Source organism: Dromiciops gliroides, chromosome 4, assembly GCF_019393635.1.
Source record: "Dromiciops gliroides isolate mDroGli1 chromosome 4, mDroGli1.pri, whole genome shotgun sequence".
NCBI lineage: Eukaryota > Metazoa > Chordata > Mammalia > Microbiotheria > Microbiotheriidae > Dromiciops > Dromiciops gliroides.
Genome location: NC_057864.1, coordinates 489,346,716 through 489,366,824, shown reverse-complemented (window position 1 = coordinate 489,366,824; position 20,109 = coordinate 489,346,716). Strand labels below are relative to the sequence as shown.

At 46.8% G+C, this 20,109-nt stretch overlaps 1 protein-coding gene across 1 annotated transcript in view; it reads right to left on the bottom strand.

Annotated features, from left to right (window-relative positions):
• Positions 1–835: 835 nt before the first annotated feature.
• ASB18 (ankyrin repeat and SOCS box containing 18) overlaps positions 836–20,109 on the bottom strand; it is a 37,461-nt gene continuing 18,187 nt past the window's right edge. The window contains exons 3-5 of the mRNA XM_043999625.1: positions 10,112–10,616; positions 3,255–3,368; positions 836–1,021 (exon numbers count right to left, since the gene is read on the bottom strand). Of these exons, the coding sequence (XP_043855560.1) occupies positions 836–1,021; positions 3,255–3,368; positions 10,112–10,616 (805 nt within the window). The remainder of the gene's footprint in view (positions 1,022–3,254; positions 3,369–10,111; positions 10,617–20,109) is intronic.

Below are 20,109 nucleotides of genomic sequence, written 5' to 3'. Positions count from 1 at the left end.
AAAAGTGATGAAGTGATGAACCCTGTGCCTAAGGAAAGCCCCAGGTGCCTCGTGGGATGGGTAAAGGGCTGGACTGGAAGTCAGGAGGTCTGGCTCCAACCCTGAAGTAGTGTGTCCCTGAGCCTCAGTTTCCTTTTCTGTAAAATGGTTCAAGTAATAGCGCTAACCCCACAGGGCGGGTGTGAGAATCAAAGGCAATAATGTATGTATCACCCTCTGTAACCTCAGAGGGCCATGTAAATGCCAGAGATTATTACTGTGCAGACTTCTTTAGGTAAGGGCTAGGGGGTTCATGGGTCACTTCAGCCTCAAAGTTAGAGTAAGAATCTGGTGAAGACAGCCCTGACGATTGCCAGTCTGAGGCTGGAAGCCACCCCAGACCCCCTCTTCTTCACTGTGATCCTCCCCACTCCAAGTGCTTGTAGAAGCTATCTTGTATAGACCTAAGTATGTATGTGGTGTCTCCCCTCATTAGAATACAAACTCCTTGAGGGGAGAACTATTTTCTTTGCATCCTCAGGACTTAGCACAATGCCCTACCTACCAAGCAGAGTAAGCCCTCCACAAATGGTTGTTGATAGAGCAATTGCTTTTCTCTTCCTCATGGAAATGTCCATTTCTAGTACTGTTGGACTGCTTTGGGTAGTGATGGTCTTAATGAATTGGGGGGGGGGGTTTGACTTATTCTGGGTTGTTGACCCATTTCGAAGCTCCTGAACAATCCAGGGCTGTGGTCTCTCATGGGCTACTGACCATGGGAAAACACGAGCTTGGAAATGAAAGTAATTTCACAATAAACTCTAGAGCCTCAGTGGCCCCACATCCCTCTGACCGCTCAGAGTAACAAACCCTCTATCTCCAGCAGGAGATAATGCTGCAGAGATTCTGGCACAGGCAACCGGGGAATGAGGGACCAGCACTTGCTGCCAAGGTGTTTGCGGATGACACAGCGGCACAGATGTTGCAGACACCGAGGGGTGTGAGATAGCGTGAAGAGAGACTGGTAAAAAGACTGATGCATCTGGAAAGCAGAGGAGAGTCACAGGTCAGGGCAGGTTTCTGTTCTGGTTAGGAAGGGGGATGGAGCTATGGTCCTCAGGACTGTGTTTCTCATACTGGCTCCAGAGTTCATCATTTCATTACCTGCCTCCCCACCCTGGAGAGGCCTCTGCCCTGATTCAACTTCCCTGATTGGTGAGAGCCAGACACAACCACCATTTCCCACAGGGCTCACTCACCCAGCCTTTCTCACTTCACTCTTAACTCACCTCCGTTTCTAGATTTCCTCTCTACCTCCTTGATAGCAAGCTTACCTGGCCCCCTTTTCGGTAGAAGCTGCTTTAGGGCAAAGACTGTCTTACTTGTCCTTATTTGGATCTCCAGGGCTTAGCACAGTGCCTGGCGCACACCAAGGACTTAGTAATGCTTATTTATTTATCTAAAGGGTGTGTGGTGTTCTTTAGCCAAAAGAAACCTGATATTTTATACATGCCTCCCTCTACAGAAAGGTCATATGTGATGTTCATCAATAAACTGGAGTCATAACATTTTCAAGATATGATTCAAACCTCAGTCTCTAGATTACCAGTCCAAAAGGCTTTTAAAATGTTGGGGGAAAAAAGTCCTTTATGGTGCAATGGATGAAAGGAAGCATAGCATATTTCATAGAGAACTTGCTTTAGAATTAAAGACCTGGGGGGCAGCTAGGTGGCGCAGTAGATAAAGCACCGGCCCTGGATTCAGGAGGACCTGAGTTCAAATCCAGCCTCAGGCACTTGACACTTACTAGCTGTGTGACCCTGGGCAAGTCACTTAACCCCCATTGCCCTGCCAAAAAAAAAAAAAAGATTAAAGAATTAGAGACCTGGCTTAATCCCTGCTTCTGATACCTGCTTTTGAGGTGGAAGGCTGTAAATTACCTGCCCCAATTAGCTCTGCTACCTTTATCCAGTGAAACCATATTTCAGTCAGCCAGAGGTGAGAGCTAGGTGTGAACAAGTCTTGGGTACCTCCTTTGAACCAATCAACAAATCAAAAGCTACTTTAACTAAGTGCAACAGGAAAGTCTGTTTGAATTGGTTAGACCATGTGTTACAGATAGTCTGGCTGTGTGACCCTGGACAAGTCACTTACCTGCCCAGTGACTCATACACCCCTCTAAGACTATAAGTGACAAAGGAGGTACTCTAAAGTGGCCTTCACTAGCAGTGGGAGTTTCTTCATATGGGAAGTTTGCTATGCCAGTGAGATCACAGGTCTACTCTAAAAAATTGGTGGTGGTGGTGGTGGGGGGGAAATGTAAAAAATGGTGATATTGACATAATATTGAAAAAAGCATTTGAATTTCTCAGAAGGCCTGGGTGCAAATCTTAGCTGCAATGTTGATTAGCTGTACTTTCTCCTCCTTGACTCTTCCCTGTAAAATGGGATCACCAAATTTTAAAGTTAGAAAGCACTTTGTTGGCCATTCAACCCTTCCCTGAGCTGAAAAAAGAAACTGCCATTGTAATAGACTTAGACAGTCCCTCAGGCACCTGAAGTTAGCTGATTTGTTCCCCTGGAGTCTTCACTTCTCTGGGATAAATAATCCCAGCTCCCAACCACTGTTCATCCAGCATCAAGATCCTTCCTCATCCTGCTTGCCCTCCTCTCAACATCCCCCACATCATCAATGATCTTCCTAAACTGTGATGCCCAGAGATGAACATAGTATGATAGAGTAATACCTGTTGGACTCACTCCAGTTCCTATTGGAATGCCATATAGGGATGATATGTCTCCTTAATCTTGTAGATGAAGGAACTGGGGGGCCAGAGAGAATGAAGATCACAATAGCACCTATTTCCTAGAGCTATTTTGAGCATCAAGTGAGATGATATGTGTAAAGCCCTTTGTAAACCTGAGAGTACTAAGAAAAGTGTAGTAGTAGTAGTAGTAGTAGTAATAGTAGTAGTAGTAGTAGTAGTAGTAGTAGTAGTAGTAGTAGTAGTAGTAGTAGTAGTAGTAGTAGTAGTAGACCTCTTTCTTTAAGGAGAAGTAGCCAGGAGAGAAGTTCTAGATAAAAATCAGTCCATCTTTCAGTTTGTTGCTCCTGACATCTAACAGATAGTTGGTTTTAAGTTTACTTGGATGATATTGATCCACCAGATTCCATAAGCAATTTGGCCTCAGGGGAAATGAATTCTTTGAGGAATATTTTTGGACCCTAGAAGGGAATACTTGGGGGGGGGAGGGGAAGGAAACCTCTTTCTTACCTGAAACACTTCCTCAGGAATTACTTCTTTCCACTTCTCTGAGACCCGGAGCTTTGAGTAGGAGTTGAAAAGGATCCCAATGACTTCTGGGGTGGATGCACAAGACTTCAGGACCTGTTTTTTGGAAGAGTTCAAGAAAATGGCTTAGCTGTTTTGTGGAGGCATCTTTGGGGTGGGTGGGAGGGGGAGTGTCCAATGGAAATGAAAGATTGAGATCCTGAATGACAAAGTCTTTCCTGCTTTTCTGAAGGGGAAGATGGAGATGTGTGCAATAGGCAAGATTAAATTTCAGTGGATTCCATATTGGCTGGATAGCCAACCTCAAAGAGCAGTAGTACTTAGTGGTTCCAGCTCAGGTTGGCAGGAGGTCTCCAATGGAATGCCCTGGGGATCTGTGCTTTCTAACATTTCTATCCATGACTCAAATGAAAGTATCCCAAAACAAGACCCTCAAATTGGCAAGTGACACAAAGCTGGGAGGGGGAGTTAACATATTGGATATTGGGTTTAGGATTGGGTTAAATCAGAAATGAAATTAAATAGGGGTAAATGTCATCTCTTGGAGAGGTAGACATAAAGATGACTCTGGAGCTGAGAAGGCCTGGGTTCAAGTCTAGCCTGGGACATCTGTTAATTGTGTGACCCTGGGCGTTTTTTTTTTTTTGACCTGGCAGTACTCCAGGCAACTTTCTTAATTATAAATTGCAGTGAAGGGTCTGATCAATTTTTGTAGAGAGAATTACCTTACCATAAGCTCTCCAAGGTCAGGTAAAAGAAAAAGGGAAAGCCTTATCCTTGGGTTAAAAACCCTGACTTGACAAGTCCAATATGGGGGAAGCATGGTTGGGAAATTGTTTGGAAAAGATCTGGGAGACTTAATGGACCGCAAACTCAATATGAGCCAAAAGCATGCCATGGCAATGGGCATGTAGGGTGTGGGGAGGGACCTAGGGGAATTTTAAGCTGCATAAAGAGAGACAGGGGTCACCTCTAAAATAATGAGGTGACTATTGTTCAGTTGTTTCATTCACATCCAACTCTCTGTGACCCCATTTGGGATTTTCTTGGCAAAGATACTGAAGTGGTTGACCATTTCTTTCTCCAGATCATTTTACAGAGGAGGAAACTGAGACAAAGAGAGTTAAGTGACTTGCCCAGGGTCACACAGCTAGTAAGAAAGCATCCGAGAATGGACTTGAACTCTGGAAGATGTCTTCTTGATTCCAGGCACTACAGTGCCACCTGGCGGCCCCAGGAGGTGATGGTCCCCATCGTCTAATTGGTCCCACTCAGGGCAAGTTTGGAGTCTGGGCCCCCGTAGTCTAAGGACATTGATGTGCCGGAGAATGCCCAGAAGGGGACCATGAGGATGGCAAAAGATTTTCAGCTTGAGTCATATGACCATTCATTGCTGGGAATGATGATCCTGGAAAAGAGAAGAATCTGAGGGTCCAAGTGTTTAAAGGTTGTCACGTGCAGGAGAGATTAGATCAGCTCTGCTTGACCCCAGTGGTGAAGCCGACTGTAATGGGTGCAAGTTGCAAAGAGGCAAATTGAGGCTAGATGTCAGGGAGAGCTGTCCCAGGAGGCAGGGACGCCTCCTTTCTGGAGATTTCCACCAGTGGTTGGATGCCCATTTTTGTCAGGGTGTTGGGGGGCGCGGTGGATGGGGCCAGGCCTTTGAGCTCCCTTCCACCCCAGCGATTCTGTGAAATGGCAGGGAGCCGATCATCCCCATCCACTTCCAACCCCCAATGCAGCTGGGACACAAAGTCTTCGGGAGGAACCCTGACAGTGTGCTAGATGCCAAGGAGGACCCAGTATGGCTAACATCACAGAGAATCAGAGGCAGGGAAGGAGAGAGGTATTGGCTGGAGGGAGTTAGCCTGAGGGAGGACAGTGTACATTGCTCTGGACTCAGTTTTCTAAGATCTCAGAAAGAACTCAGGGTATCTCTGTGTTTTCTCCTGATTTGGTGTGGAGAAGCAGCGTGGTTGCATCCTGATGTTTGGTTCTGCCCTTAGGGGCCAAACAGAACAAGGCTAATCCCTTTTATGTGACACGTGAAGGCGGGGCAGAGAGAGACCGAGAAGACAGACAGAGGCAGAGACAGACAGATTTATACCTAGAAGAGACCATAATTGAGTTCAACCACACCGTTTTACAAACGAGGAAACCAAGTACCACAGAGTTGAATCAACTTGTCCAACGATACACAGATCATTAGGATCATGGATCTAAATCTGGAAGGGACCTTAGATTTTATCTGGTCCAATTTCTCCATTTTACAAATGAGGAAATTGGGCCCCAGGAAGGTGAGATTATTTATTTGCCTAAGGTTGCACAGGTCATAAGAATCAGAGGCAGGATTTGAACCCAGGTCCTTTGCCCCCAGATCCACACTTCTTTGCACTATGTTACTGAAGGAGCATAAGTGCTTTCAGCATCCTCTACATTTGGACCTCCTGGTGCAAAGCTCCAGTCACCTCATTCTAGTTATTGGTAGGATTTTTTCTGGTATTACAGTTGGTTTTAAGCTCCCGGCCACTGTTCCTTGATAAGGCGACACCTCCAGTGTTCCCCAAAGGCTCTCCACCCACTGACTGAGTAAAAAACTGAATGGCTCTCATAGCCCTCACATAACACAGTGTCACCTCCTTCTCTGCCCTCCCCCCATCCCATGGTTGCCTTCCTCAGTGACAAGAAATCCATGGAGAGTAGAAGCCCTCCCTTCCCTCCCCTCCCTGAGGCTCTAGACTGTGACCAAGTCTTATTGTCTGTCTTCAGGAATTCATTTTCTGTCTCTTCTCTGTTCCACTTCTCTGGGGCTCCCTGGTTCTCCTGCCCCCTCCAACCCCCAACCTGCATCATCTCTACCCCCACTCCCACCCCACCCCCACCCCTGCCCAGCTTTGCCAGGCAGCTGGCTGGATGCCTTTATTACTTTCAAGCCAACACAGTCTAAACCTTTCTGCTGTCATCTCCTCTTCCTCCTCCTCCTCCTCTTCTTCTCCTTCCTCCTCTTCTGTCTCCTCCTCCTCCTCTTCCTCCCCCCTCCTCTTTTTCTTCTTCCTCCTCTTCTCCTCCTCCTTCTCCTCTTCCCGTCCTTCCCTCTCCTCCTCTTCCTCCTCTTTCCCTCCCCTTCCCTTCTTCTTTTCCCCCTCCCCCATCTGCTCCCCCTCTTCCCCCTTCCCCCTCTCCTGCTTCCTTTTCCCCCTCCCCCTTCTGTCTGCTGGGGAGCTGAGCTGGAGCTGCTTTGGCCACGTTCTCCTGACATGCTGCTGTCATTAGTGCTCACACACACTCTCTCCAGCTAATGAGGCGGCAGAAAGAAAATTGAGGGGAGAAATCACACAGGCACATTGTTTTCGATGTAGATGGAGGGATCAAATGAGAACAAGGAAATCAGGGCTAAGGTATTTATGAGTTTCCCAGCTCCCTCTCCAAGGGAGAAAAAAGCACAGCCCTCAGCCAGCAGCCTGATTTTAACCATTCTAGTCCTTGGTTGTTTTTGAGTACTGCTGATGCAGAGCCATAACCAGGGTGGGGTAACTGGAGCTTTGCCTCAGGGTGTCAAAATTTGTAGGGTGCTAATAGTACTTGTGTTTGTTCAGCAGACAAAAAAACCCCACAAAAAAACTAACAAAAAATTCCCCAAACTAAGTCCAGCACCTAATTAGGAAGATTTAAAAAAATCATTAATAGAAGGAGCTTCTAGCAAACAACTTCTTCTACCAAGGCAGATTGGCTCCTTTCTTTCCAATTATAGCTGTTTTAGCCAATGAGATTTGGGTAAGTGTCTTACCCATCAGGGTCACTCAGTCATTATATGTCAAAGATGGGGTTTAAATTCATGTCTTTGTGACCCTGAGGTCAGCAAGCTCCTGAGATTCCCCCCCCCCGCCCCCCCACCCCCCCCACCCCACACACACTCCTTGCCTCACAGTGTCTGTCTCCTTCTGGATTAGGCTGTACAGTGTCTAGATGCTTTGGCCCTCCCCCTTTTTCTTGGCATAGGGTGCTGTTGTCCCATAGGTGTAAGGTCCTGTCCCACCCTAAGCTGAATTGATCTTTTTTTAATTTTTTTTTTTTGCAGGGTAATGACTTGCCCAGGGTCACCCAGCTAGTGAGTGTCAAGTGTCTGAGGCTGGATTTGAACTCAGGTCCTCCTGAATCCAGGGCCAGTGCTTTATCCACTGTGCCACCTAGCTGCCCTCTGAATTGATCTTAAAAAGTTGATCTGAGCCCACCTGTCATGCCTTCCTGTCCCAGGCATGAGAATGACCAGTTCTGACTCTGGCTGACCTAATTCTATCCAACCAGAGAACCCCTTTGAAATGCAAATCAAGTTTAGAAATGTAGACTTGGAAGGGGCATCAGAGGTCATTTAGTCCCACCCCCTTCATTTTACAGTGAGGAGACTGAGCCCAGAGATAGGAAAGCCTTGATTGAACTTGCAAGGGTAGGGTCAGGCTTTAAACACAGAGCCTCTGACTATAGGACCAACATTCTTTCCACTACACACTGCTTCCCTAACATATGATTGTATCATTTTCAGGGCCCAGTACTGTATAAAGAACCCTGTGCTTAGAGTCTCACCTCTGATATTCACTAGCTGTGTGACCCTGGGCAAGTCACTTAATCTCTCTGGGCCTCAGTTGCTTTCTCTGTAAAATGGGAGACTCAAAGGAGAGAATAGACATTACAATGCTATGTAAATGCCAGTTATGATGATTAGTAATGAGAGTCCAGAGATGTGGGTTTTAGCCTGGCTCTGTTGCTCTTTGACTTGAGGCATGTGATTTAGTTTCTCTCTGGACTTAAGTTTTGTTGAAAAAATGAGAGTCACATGAGCTGATTTCTTGAAGCCTCTTCCCTCCCCTTGCAGATGTCTAAATTCTCACCAGTCCATGACCAGACCTTCCTTATCTTAGACAGTGATGGGGCCAGACTGGAGAGAAGGGATCACACAGCCTCTTTAGTAAAATCGAAATCCCGTGAGCTTCCTGTGTGACTTCAGGTGAGCCACATGTCCTCTCGGGGCTTCAGTTTTTTCATTTGAAAAATGATAGAGTTAAACTAGGTGATCTCTATGGTCTCTTCCAGCTTTAACTTTGTATGGTTGAATGAGAAATTCAATTAATTAAGCATCCGGCAGACTTCTAGAATAGATGTACTCTCATAGCAAGACGACCAACATCTGCTGGGGGGTGGGGTGGGGTGTTTGTGACCAGAAAACCAACTCTCCCTGAAGCAGGGGTTCTTAACCTGAGGTCCGTATACTCATTTAAAAAACCCTAATAACCATATTTCAGTATAAGTGGTTTCCTTTGGAGTCCTATCTATTTTATTCCATGCATTTAAAGATATTATTCTGAGAAAGAATCCTAAGGCTTCAGTAGCTTGCCAAGTGGGTCCAGGACACACAAGAAGGTTAGGGAAGAAGAAAGGAGACAACAGGTATGTGTGTGTGTGTGTGTGTGTGTGTGTGTGTGTATCTGTCCTTGGCCTTCTAGGTCAATGTTCCCACCCTTCTGTTGACTTGCTGTGGTGGGGAGCCACTCCTTGTTAATCCCATTGCTCCACTGAAGTCTATCTTATTTCCTATAAGTAAACTGTCCACTTCCAAAGGGCTTTCTTGGTCTCCTGGACCCCAGTGCAGCTGCCCTGTTGGCCCCAGACTGGGAATGTCTGGAGTCACAGAGGCAGAGAAGCCTGGCATGGCCATCTCAGCCGTTTGTGAGCCATGACATAACTCAGACTCATGCCACGTGAGCCCATGAACTGCCCTTTTGGCTGTTTCCCTTTGTGTGGGAGCCACAAGCCTCCAATCTGTGCCATGTAGTGTCTGGGAAACCTTTGACCTCAGTAATTCAGAGCACCATGGGTGACTCCTTGAATCTATTTAAAGTCTTGCTATTGGCCACAGACAGCATGTTCTTTGATGTTACATTGTTCTCCTGGGCATGGACACACTGGCCCTGGGGGCTCAAGTTGTCCATGGAGCCACCTTAGCAGTGTGGAGGCTCTGATCAGCTGCTGGGTTGGCTGAACCTTGACTGATGAGCCATCTCTCTAGGGGAAATCCTGCCACTCACTCCGCCATGACCAAGTCAAAGTTGGTGTCGCTCTTTGTCACCAGGGAATTATTTTGTATTGGCGGCTGTGGGGCCAAGCCTGAGGACACTGTCACTGTGTGCTACCTGTCATCCTTGGTCTCCATGAGACACTGGGCCCTGTTCCAGAGCTGGACAAGACTTCAGAGGCCAGCTAGTCCAACCTTCTCATTTTACATATGGGGAAACAGGCCTTGATATGTTAAGTGACTTGCCCAGAATCAGGGGGCTCATAAGTGCCTGAGGCAGGATCGAACTCCAGTCTTCCCTCCTTCAAGGCCAACACTGAATCTCCTATTCTTTGTACTATCCCTAGCGTCTCCCTCACAGAGTCATCATAAGCATTATATGAAATACAGAGAGGCCATTCATTGTTTAGCTCCTTATTCCTGCAGAGGGATAGTCCTTCCTCATTCCTTACCGCCTCTCTTACTGTAGCCCAACATCCACCCCAGCAGATGATGCTGACATTTTCTCCCCCTGAATTCAGGCCCATTCACTGAATGAACATTTAAAATCACATGTTGTGTATGGAGGACTCGCTGTGCTGGGGACATCTCTCTGAACCTCGGTTTCCTCCTCTGTAAAATGAAGGGGTTGGACTAGATGAGCCTCGGAAGGCTGTTTCCTGTTCTGAATCTATGATTAATTCAGTCAATACTATTGACTCCTACCGGTCTTGAAGTCTAGACACCTTGGAGACAGATGGCTGGTGGATCCAGCCAGCTCTGCAGGACATACCTTCTCAAAAGCCCCGGGCCAGATCCTCTGGGAGCCGTGGTTGAGGAGTGTCTGCACTGTCTGATGGGGCCTACACTCCCTCTTGAAGGAGGCAGTTTGCAGGACACAGGCCATGGGGGAGATGCCGCTGTAGTCAAAAACATTCACCTTGGCCTGGTTCTGTAGCAGCAGCTGGACCAAGCGGTGGCTGGCATTCTTGCAGGCCTTGTGGAGGGGACTCTTCTCTTCCTCATCAGTGGCATTGGCATCTGCACCATGGCGCAGTAGCAGGCGGCACACTTCCAAGTAGGGTTCCTGGCCATGGGGCTCCTGGACTTGGCCACAAGCCACGCTGAGAGGTGTCTCTTCGTGGCTATTCCTGGTGTCCACACTGGCCCCATGTTGTAGGTACAGGAGCACATGATCTGCTAGGCCATGCTTCGCTGCAACATGAAGGGGGCTTTCCTGGCCTTCAATGCTCAGTTGGTTTACCTTGGCACCATGCTTCACCAGCATCTGGGCACATCTGTCAAAGAAGGACAGAAACATGGATAGAGAAATGTGGTCGGCCAGCCCCTTAGCAATCTTATGCCTGAGGCAGGAATTTTTTTAATGGCCCCTTGGGGAGATAAACTCCCTGAGGGCAGGGGCCGGTTCATTTTTGTCTTTGTCTCCCTACTACCTAACAAAGGGCCTAGTACACTAGCCCTGCATAGAATTAATTCTTTCCCTATGATCAAAGCCTGTTGTAACAGTTATCCTATAAAGGATATGAAATACCTCTTCCATCCTTCCATCCCAGCATTATGTAGTACACGGCATTCTATATACAATCTGCCAAAATACCAGAGAACCCACACTTTGAGTTTATATGTAAGCAGATAATACAGATGTAGTAATGGTAGTAGCAGAAGCAGCAATAGACATTGTTATTATACAAAGTGACATAGACAATTCTTTAATGCTATAATTTATGGGACAAGTGCCATCTGCAAGGGAAGGAGGGGCGTTTCCTCACTCAGACTCCCTACACCAATTATATCATAGCTCTGATCCCTCCCCCTCTCCATGGCATTGACAAAGTGCTTTAAGTGGTGGGAAGTTCCTTGCATTCATTATCTTATTTGAACCTCTTGACAACACTATGCTGAAAGTACCACAGCAACTATCATCTCCATTTTACAGATGGGAAAACTAGGAATCAGAGTGACTATGTGATTTCTATTGGGTCTCCTAAGTGTCTCTGGTGACATTTGAACCCAGATCCTTCTGCCTCCAAGTTCTCTATAACAATACCACAACCACTACAACTACTACCATGATGACAACTACGCAGCATTTCCATAGCACATTAAGGTTTGGAAAACTTTCTACAAACTCATTTGGTCCTCATAACATCCCTGGGAGACAGGTACTATTATTATTCATTGTTGTTGTTTGTCACTTATTCTCAAAGATGACCATGACATTGGGAGGTGATGTCCTGACTTGCACTGAATTGGATTTAAGTGAGGGAGGTCTGATGTATACCTTGCCACTGGATCCAGATGGCTCTGGAGGAGAGAGTGAGGCTGGTGACTTTGCACATTTCCCCCTCATTCAGTGCAAGTCAGGACGTCATCTCCCAATGTCATGATCCTCTTTGGGAATGAAGAATAAACAACAAGATCCAACATTTTCAGTAGCCAGGTTAGTTCAGAACCCATTGAAATGGTGAGGCAGCAGCCAGAGTATCGACATCCCAAGAATAAACAGGAACAGATTGGGGTGGGAGGAGGGCAGGCCAACAGAACAAGATGAGTAAGCCACTAGAAATGCAGATGGGGTGACCGGCAGAACCAGGCTGGGGCCAAGAGGCCTTAGATAAGAAGTCGAGCTGTGGCCTTAAAATAACATTCCATTCACAAAAGGTTTATTTGCAAACAGCTTTTCAGGGACACAGTTAAACGCCAGCCACGAGGCAGTGAGGCCTTGGCTTCCAGGAGCTGGGGAAACCCTGCCTGTATCCCAGATCTTTCCTTATGTCATTAATTCATGAATCAGTCAATCTATTAACTCACTCAACAGACCACATCATCTACCTGTCATTTGGCCGACACCCACTCTGCTGCTATGCAAGTACCCACTTCTCTCCCACTCCTCCCCTACTTTTCATCTCTTACTCTAACAACTCTAGTCAGTGGAACTATTTATAGTCAGCTGTCACATGGAAGGGGAATGAGATGCATTCTCCTTGGCCCTAGAAAGTAGATCCAGGAACAATGGAGGGTGTGTGTGTGTGTGTGTGTGTGTGTGTGTGTGTGTGTGTGTGTGAGAGAGAGAGAGAGAGAGAGAGAGAGAGAGAGAGAGAGAGAGAGAGAGTCTGTGTGTGTGAGTTTGTGTCTGAAATCCCTGAGTGGCAGATTTAGATTTCATACTAGGAAATAAAGTCAAATGAACTCTGCCTCTGCTTCTGGTGAAGAGGATTTGTCAGTCAGCTCCCTGAAGGCTCCATATACCATTTGGTGATTTCCCTGACCAAAATGCCCCTCCCTGGATGCCACTTCCCTATAGTGTTGATCCCCCATTAGAATGGAAGCTCTGTGAGGCCAGGGGTTGTCTTGCTTTTATATTCATATCCCCCATGCTTAGCACATAATAAATCCTTTTGATTCATTCATCCAGTGCCTGCTGTGTGCTAGGCAGTGACAAGAATAACAGCAGGCATTTCAATAATGCTTAAGGTAAGGCAGCTAGGTGGCACAGTGGATAGAGCACCAGCCCTGGAGTCAGGAGGACCTGAGTTCAAATCCGGCCTAAGACACTTAACACTTATTAGCTGTGTGACCCTGGGCAAGTCACTTAACTCCAACTGCCTCACCAAAACAAAACAAAACAAAAATAATGCTTAAGGTTTGCCAGTGCTGCACATATCATGTCCTTTTGTCTTCATAAAGCCTTGAGAGGTAAGTTTGAGAGCTAGAGAGGGGTTAAGTGACTTGTCCAGGGTCACATGACCAGTGAGTGTCCAAGGCTGGTCTTGACCTTGAGTCTTCCTGACTCCAGGTCCCTCACTCTATCCACTGAATCACCCAGCCAAACACCAGTCTTCCCTTCCCCTGTGTTCCTCTCCTGGACACTGGACATGTTAATCAGAAGTAGAATTGCTCCCATATCTGAGGGTGGTCCTAAGTCCTAGTCACCACACAGAATCTCACCCCCCCCCAAGCTCTAAAGCATATGGGGATGTGGCATCACCTTGTCTGAAGCCACCTAAGTGAGCTCCCTGGCTCTGGCGCGATCATCTTGGAAATTCATGTCGTCAAGTTAAGAAGCGTTTATTAAATGCCTACTGTGTCCCAGGCTCTGTGGTCTTAGAGCAATGGGCCCATAATGGAGGTTAACAGGATACCTTAAGAGGCCTCCTATCTGGGTTGAGGGGCAGAGCCATTTTGTGTGACTCCATCTGGAGAAGGGGAGGGGTGGGGGCCTCAGCTTTAGCCACCACAGTTTAAAGGAGAACATTGACAAGCTGGAGAGCATCCACAAGGGGGCAGTCATCGTGGCCCAGTCATATGAGCATTGGCCAAAGGAATCTGTGCCATTTATTCTGGAGAAGAGAATACTTAGGCGGTGTCTGTTTCGTTTTTGAGGGACTGGCCTTGTTCCGTGGGGCCCCACAGGAGGTGGCTATTGCAAAAGGACAAATGTAGGGTGGTTATAAAGAAACGTTCCTGAATATTCAGAGCTATCTAAAGAGGAACTATTGCCTTAGCAGCAGAAGAGTTGGTTTTACTTTGCTCTGAAGCCTAAGATTTAGAACTAGAAGGGATTATGGGATAATAGATTTGGAGCTGAAAGAGACCTTGGAGACCATTAAGTTAAGCTCTTGTTCCTAGGGGATAAGTCACCACAACAATCCCTGGATTCTAAGGTGAGGAAACTGAGGCCAGACAGACAGAAAGCAGGTAGCAGAGCTGGGATTCAAATCCCTTGGCTCCCATCATACCCTGTAGTAATCTCTTGCCAACGATTCCAAAACATCTTCCTAAGTAGTCAGTCAAACAATTAGAAAGTATCTTCCTAAATAGTCAGTCAAATAATCACAAAGTATCTTCCTAGGAAGTCAGTCAGTCAGTCAGTCAGTAAGTCAGTCAGTCAGTCAGTCAGTCAGTCAGTCAGTCAGTCAGTCAAATAGTTACAAAGTATCTTCCTTAGTAGTCAGTCAAATAACCACAAAGTATCTTCCTAGGAAGTCAGTCAGTCAAACAATTAGAAAGTATCTTATTAAGTAGTAAATTAGCCAGTCAGTCAACAATCCAAGTTGCTAAAGGCTGGGCTTACAAAGAAAGGGTGTTGTCCTTCAGAGTTCCCCTTCTAGAGGAGAGACTGCAGTCAGGCATGTACAGGACAGTGAAGGTGTCCCCCTTTTTGGTCTTTTTATCCTCAGTGTCTTAAGACCGTGGTTAACACATGACAGGCACTGAATGAGTGAATGAAAAAAATACTGATTAAGCTCTTACTCTATGTTAGGCATTATGCCAAGATCTGGGGCTACAAATGCAAAAGATGAAAGGGAAAAGAAGAACATGGAGACATAGTAGAGCCCTGGACTTTGAGGGAGAAAGATCTGTGTTCAAAATCTGACTCTTGAGGTTGTGTGACCTAAGCAAGTTAGGAGGCTCTTTGACCCTCCATTTCCTCATCTATAAATTGGGGATCATACCCCCCTGGAGCACCTCCTTCTCAGGGTTGTTGAGAGGCTCAAAGGAAATCTGCAGAATTCAAAGCACTCTATCATATCAGTGGCTGATATTATGAGTGTAAACATGTGCTTCCTCCCCAGAGGAGTTTACAGGAAAATGAACCCCGCCCTCTATGACTACCCTGGCAGAGATTCCCCCGCACAGGTTGCTCTTTGCAATATGGAAGCCTTTCCAGGAGACATTGGGCCAGAACCCCTAGCTGGACTGCCCAGGATGTGGCTCTGATGTTTTAATAAAGAGTTTATCTGCATTCCTCCTAGCAGGCTAACACGTTAAGCTCTTGTTCCTAGGGGATAGGCTGCCACAACAGTCCCTGGATTCTAAGAACAGCAGATGAGCTTTCTGGAGTTCCACCCCCACTGGACTCCAGACCACTGCCCAGTCCAGAATTTTCTCTGGAGATTTTCCAAAGAAGCCTAAGCTCATCAAGTGAGGCAGGAGGTGTCATGTGCTGAGCCCTTCCTGATCTCTGCACCAATAAGGAAGGGAAGCCCAGTGTCACCAGAGTGTACCTGTGACCCTCAGCTCAACCCCAAATTGGCACTCATTTAGGGATCTGATATCCTACACAAGGGGTGGTTCTTGATTCCTTTGCCCCTCTGTACACTGCTCTTATATTATAGGTTCTAGAATCACTGGACCTGGATTAAAGCCCTAGAATGTGTATTAGCTGTGTGACCTTGGCTAAGTCCCTTAACTTTGCTAGGCCTCCTCTATAAAGTGAGGAGCTTGGAATGTGTGTCCTTGGAGGTTTTTTCCAGCTTAGCCTATGAGCCCATGACCCTGCCAGTAGTAGACTGTGACACACAGGCTTTGAAGGGCCGTGGGGGTTACTCAGCTTTGGCTTGGGTGCCACAGGCCTGAGACTGGGGTCTGTGAGCAGGCTCTGTCATATCCTAACAGACAGGCAGAAGTCAAGAAGCCCTAGAGTCAACTCGTGAACAGCCTCTGCCCTGAATTGAGCACATCACCCCCATCTGAGGATGCCAATGTCACCGTGTGTCCAGGCTGCATAGGCAAGGGATTAAGAAGACAGTGTTGTTTAAATAGCTTCTGATTTGGAGCAACTCAGATAAACACACCCTCCCTCGATCCTCCCCACCTCCAATCAGCTCCAATTATAAGTACCCCATCAAGCTCCTAGGTGACAGGAAGGGAAGCAATATCCCCCACCGCCTTCCTTTATTAGCAGCAATAGAGAAAGCATTAACTTGAGCCAAATTCACCTAGACTAAGCCCTGTCAACCTTATGTATTTAATCTTAAGGAACATGACACTGCTCAGTCAGAGGCCTGGTCTATGACTTTCCAAGGACAAAGGGAAGATGTTGAGAGCTCACTGTTTATTATGCAATTCCCTCATTCAGCAGTCCGTGGTCATTGGTTCTCTATTGCCTCCAGGATAAAAGAGAAAGTCCTCCACAGTCTATCATAGTTTGGTCCCAGCATACCTTTCTAGCTTATGAAACTTTGTTTCTTTTTTCACGAATCCTGAATTCCAACAAAAATGGCTGCTGTCATGTGCCACAGCATCTTTGGAATCAGATAATCTGGGTTCAATGCCAGTTCTTATTCTTAGGATGTGTGTGACCTCCAACCCATGACTTAAAACTCTATTGCCTCAGTTTCCTCATCTGTAAAATGGGGGGGTTGGATGAGATGGTCTCTGAGGAGCCTTCCTCTTCTAAATCTACAATACAATGAACTGGGTCCCTTGCAAAAGATGAGGGCTGGATCCCCAAGAGAAGCTCATGGTGACCTAGAAAATCTTGTTAAAAGTTCCCTCAGGTGAAGTCATCCATCATGGTTGTTTACATGAATTATTTCTGCCTCACCACAAGCCAAACAGCCTCCTTTATGTTTTTCTGTGGGTGTTCAAGCACCCTGTTAATTACATCCATCAGATACTTTGGGGGTCACTGGGGTGGGTGGGAAGGGGTAGAGACCACAGCCTGGGGATTTCTGCCAGACTGTGATGGCTTCTGTGAGTTTTCATGAGGGCCCACCTCTGATCACAGGGAGGGCCTCCCAAGGTGTAGCCAAGGATATAATTGGGACAAAGAATCCTCACCCTGCCCCCTGAAGCCCTCCCTGTGTCTAACACCTTTCATGAGCCTGCACAAACCCTCCTTGGGGACACAGCAGAGTGTAAGGGAACAGAAGCAGACACACAGGGGAAGCTACCTTGTAATAGCCAACTCCCAATTCCCAGAGCCACCGTGTTCTGCTAGGAAGGTGTCATACTGGCTTCTTGCCTATGCCTGCACCAGTGTGAGCACAACATAGCATGACAGCATCGAATAGCCTGAGCTTCAGAGCCTTCTGGTCTACTCCATATCTGAACTGGAATCCCCTCTATCTCCTACCAGACAAGTGGTTCTCCAGTCTCTCCTGGATGGATTTCAGAGAAGGGGAATGTGCCATCTCCTGGGACAGCCCAGCCCAATTCTTGATGGCCGGAATGAATACCATTCCATTAATGGGTGCTATTTTCCTCTTTGATGCTTCTGTCCATTGCTTCTCCTGCCCCCTGGGGCCAGTCAGAACAGTCTAATGCTCCTTACATGGGATGGGTGTTAGTGTTCCTCCCAGCTTTGGGCCATCTGCACCCACAGTTCCTACACCTTCTGTTCCTCTATACAAGTCACCGAGGAACTGGCCTTAGAGACCTGGGTCAAATGAGATCCTTGGGGCTTTCCACGAGAGACTTCCTCTGAGTGTCTATGAGAGGTTGAGAAGCCCTTGTTTGGTAAGAATTTGGGGTCTAGCTGCTGTTGACTGACCATTTGGCCCTGGCCTTTGGTCAGGCAGAGATTCCTACATTGGAAGCTGTCATGAAGCCTCAGGAAATTCCTTCTGTCATCGGGGGTGATGTCTACCAGCCAGAATCCCTTGTGACAAACCATAGGGGCTCAGCGACAGAGAACCCTCGTGGTGTTTTCAGTGGTAAGTAAATGGATGTGATGAGCCCGTCGAGTCACATCAGCATGACTGCTGCAGGGAAGCAGTTGCTTGGATGACATCAAGGCAAAACAATGTCACCTCTGATGGGCCTGGGCAAGGGCAGCCTGTGGTGGCATTGGAAAACTGGTGCTGCCCAGGAGCCAGATGGGAGTGAGCCATTCATAGTCTAGAGCAGGGAGGGGTGTGTGTGCATGCCTGTGGGTGTCCATGGGCCAGCACACATGAACATGTATGCTATACAAAATAAACATAAGAATGTATGCATGTTTACACAAAGTATAAACATGTGTAGCATGTACAAAAATGTGTGTGCTGGGCCCCTATAATGCACACACTGTAATACATTCTAAAAGGTATACGCAGCACATGTGTCATGCATGTCAGGACCACATGCATGCATAGCCACAAGCCCATGTGTATGGCATGTGAATGCAAAGGCCTGCAGGCTTGTAAACATGTGCTCCATGTCTATATGTAAAGGCCCATGTAGACACATGCAATCATGGACATATGAATGCCTCTCCTGGTGATCTGTGGCATCTGCTGGACACAAACATACACACATGCATGTGTGTACAAGGCCTAAGCACACAGAGTACGCGTGATTGCTTGGGGCTCACAGACATGCACACATATACTTAAGCAAACTGTGAGTCCCAGCGGGAACCCTTTGGACATTGCTGCCAGAGGGTCTTCATGAAGTCCTTCCAAGCCAGCACCCACGGGCCAGATTCTCCAGCTGCCTTGGAGCGAGTCAAGTACAAATCATAGCCTCCCACAACTGTGATGGAGGCTCTGTCCCTCTGCAGTTCAGTGGCCTGGCCCCCTGGAGACCATTCTAATCCTGTTCCATTTTCTGTTTTGTTTCCTTTTTCTTCCTCTTTCTCAGTTGGAAAAGACTCAGGCTGAGCAGTACAAACAATGACCTAAGAAACAGCCCTTCTGGAGCAGGAGTACTCAGCAGCAGGCTAGGAGGGATGAGAAGGTCATTGCAGAATTGGATGGATGCATATTTTCCAGTTCATGATGCTCATTGAAATGTGGCCCCTCTCTGAGCTCTCTCAAAGGGTGGTTAATGACTCCTCCCCTCAAGGTTCTAGGGCAACTCTGAGGAATCAAGGTTATGTTTCTAGCACTGTTTCTTACAGGCCCACACTGGTGTCCTCTTCATTGATTATGGGCTTGAAATTGATTTGCCCATCAGAATTGATTAGCGTTTAGTTAGGGGTGCTTACTAAGGCAGTATGGTAAGGACAGTAGGGCATGCTATCCAACAAGTACTCATTGAATTTAGGGGAGAGTGGGTTCAAGCTTAGAGAGGATGTGTATACTTCATACAGACTACCTGGAGTGACTCAGCTCCTTCTTAGGTGGAAGTCCTTATCTCCTGCCTGGAGTTCCCATAAAGTTCTCCTGCTCCATGGAGCTCTCTGCTAGACCTTGAGGGTCAGGGACCTTGGAGAATCCTGAGGTTGCTTTAAGATACTGCCCTCCCTAGAGCTGCTTTACCTCAGTGGATCCAGTTTGCTTTCTCAAGGCTCCTGGCCAAAAGCACTGCCTGATGATGGTTCAGTTTTGTCAATGACACAGTCATTGGGGGTGGGTAGCCAGAGAAGAGAACACTCCTTCTGGGTTCACTCCCTCCTTGCCCCTTATGGCCTCTGCTATAGGCATAAGGCATAAGAAGTCTGTCTTCTTAAAGGCCTCCTGGAGCTTGGCTTTGAAAGACATTGCTGGAATGAACCCCCTTGAATAGCCTTCTTTGATCTACCTAGTCCCAGAGGAATATAATTTTTTAAACTAATTCCAATACATTTTATCACTCGTTTTCACTTAGTGGTTTGAAGTACTTACTTCTTCCACCTAGTTTATACCATTTACTGTTTGATTGGTTTGGAAACTCAGTCAGAGAGGCATTCTCACCTGATAAAAGTATGGTGGCTAGAGTATCTGCTTAGTTACATTTAAGGGGTTTGGGGAGGTGACACACCTCTCTTAGCCACATCTGTTCTACCTTATTCTAGTCTACAAACCTTCCTTAAATGCATCCTCTGTGTATGGCTCTCTACCATTTGTTTAACAGGGTGGTGACTTCTTGTTCCCCCTACAATATCATGTCGGGATGCAATACAGTGTATAGGAAAGACAATGAACTTGGCTATGTCAACATTGGCTTTGAGCTTTGACTCTGCTAGTTAGTCATTTTCTGACCTGAGGCAAGACATTCTTGTCCTCTTGGGATTTTCCTATTTTCCTTTTTTTTTTTTCCAAAATGGGGACAATAATATGTAGAATCTTAGACTTAGAAGGA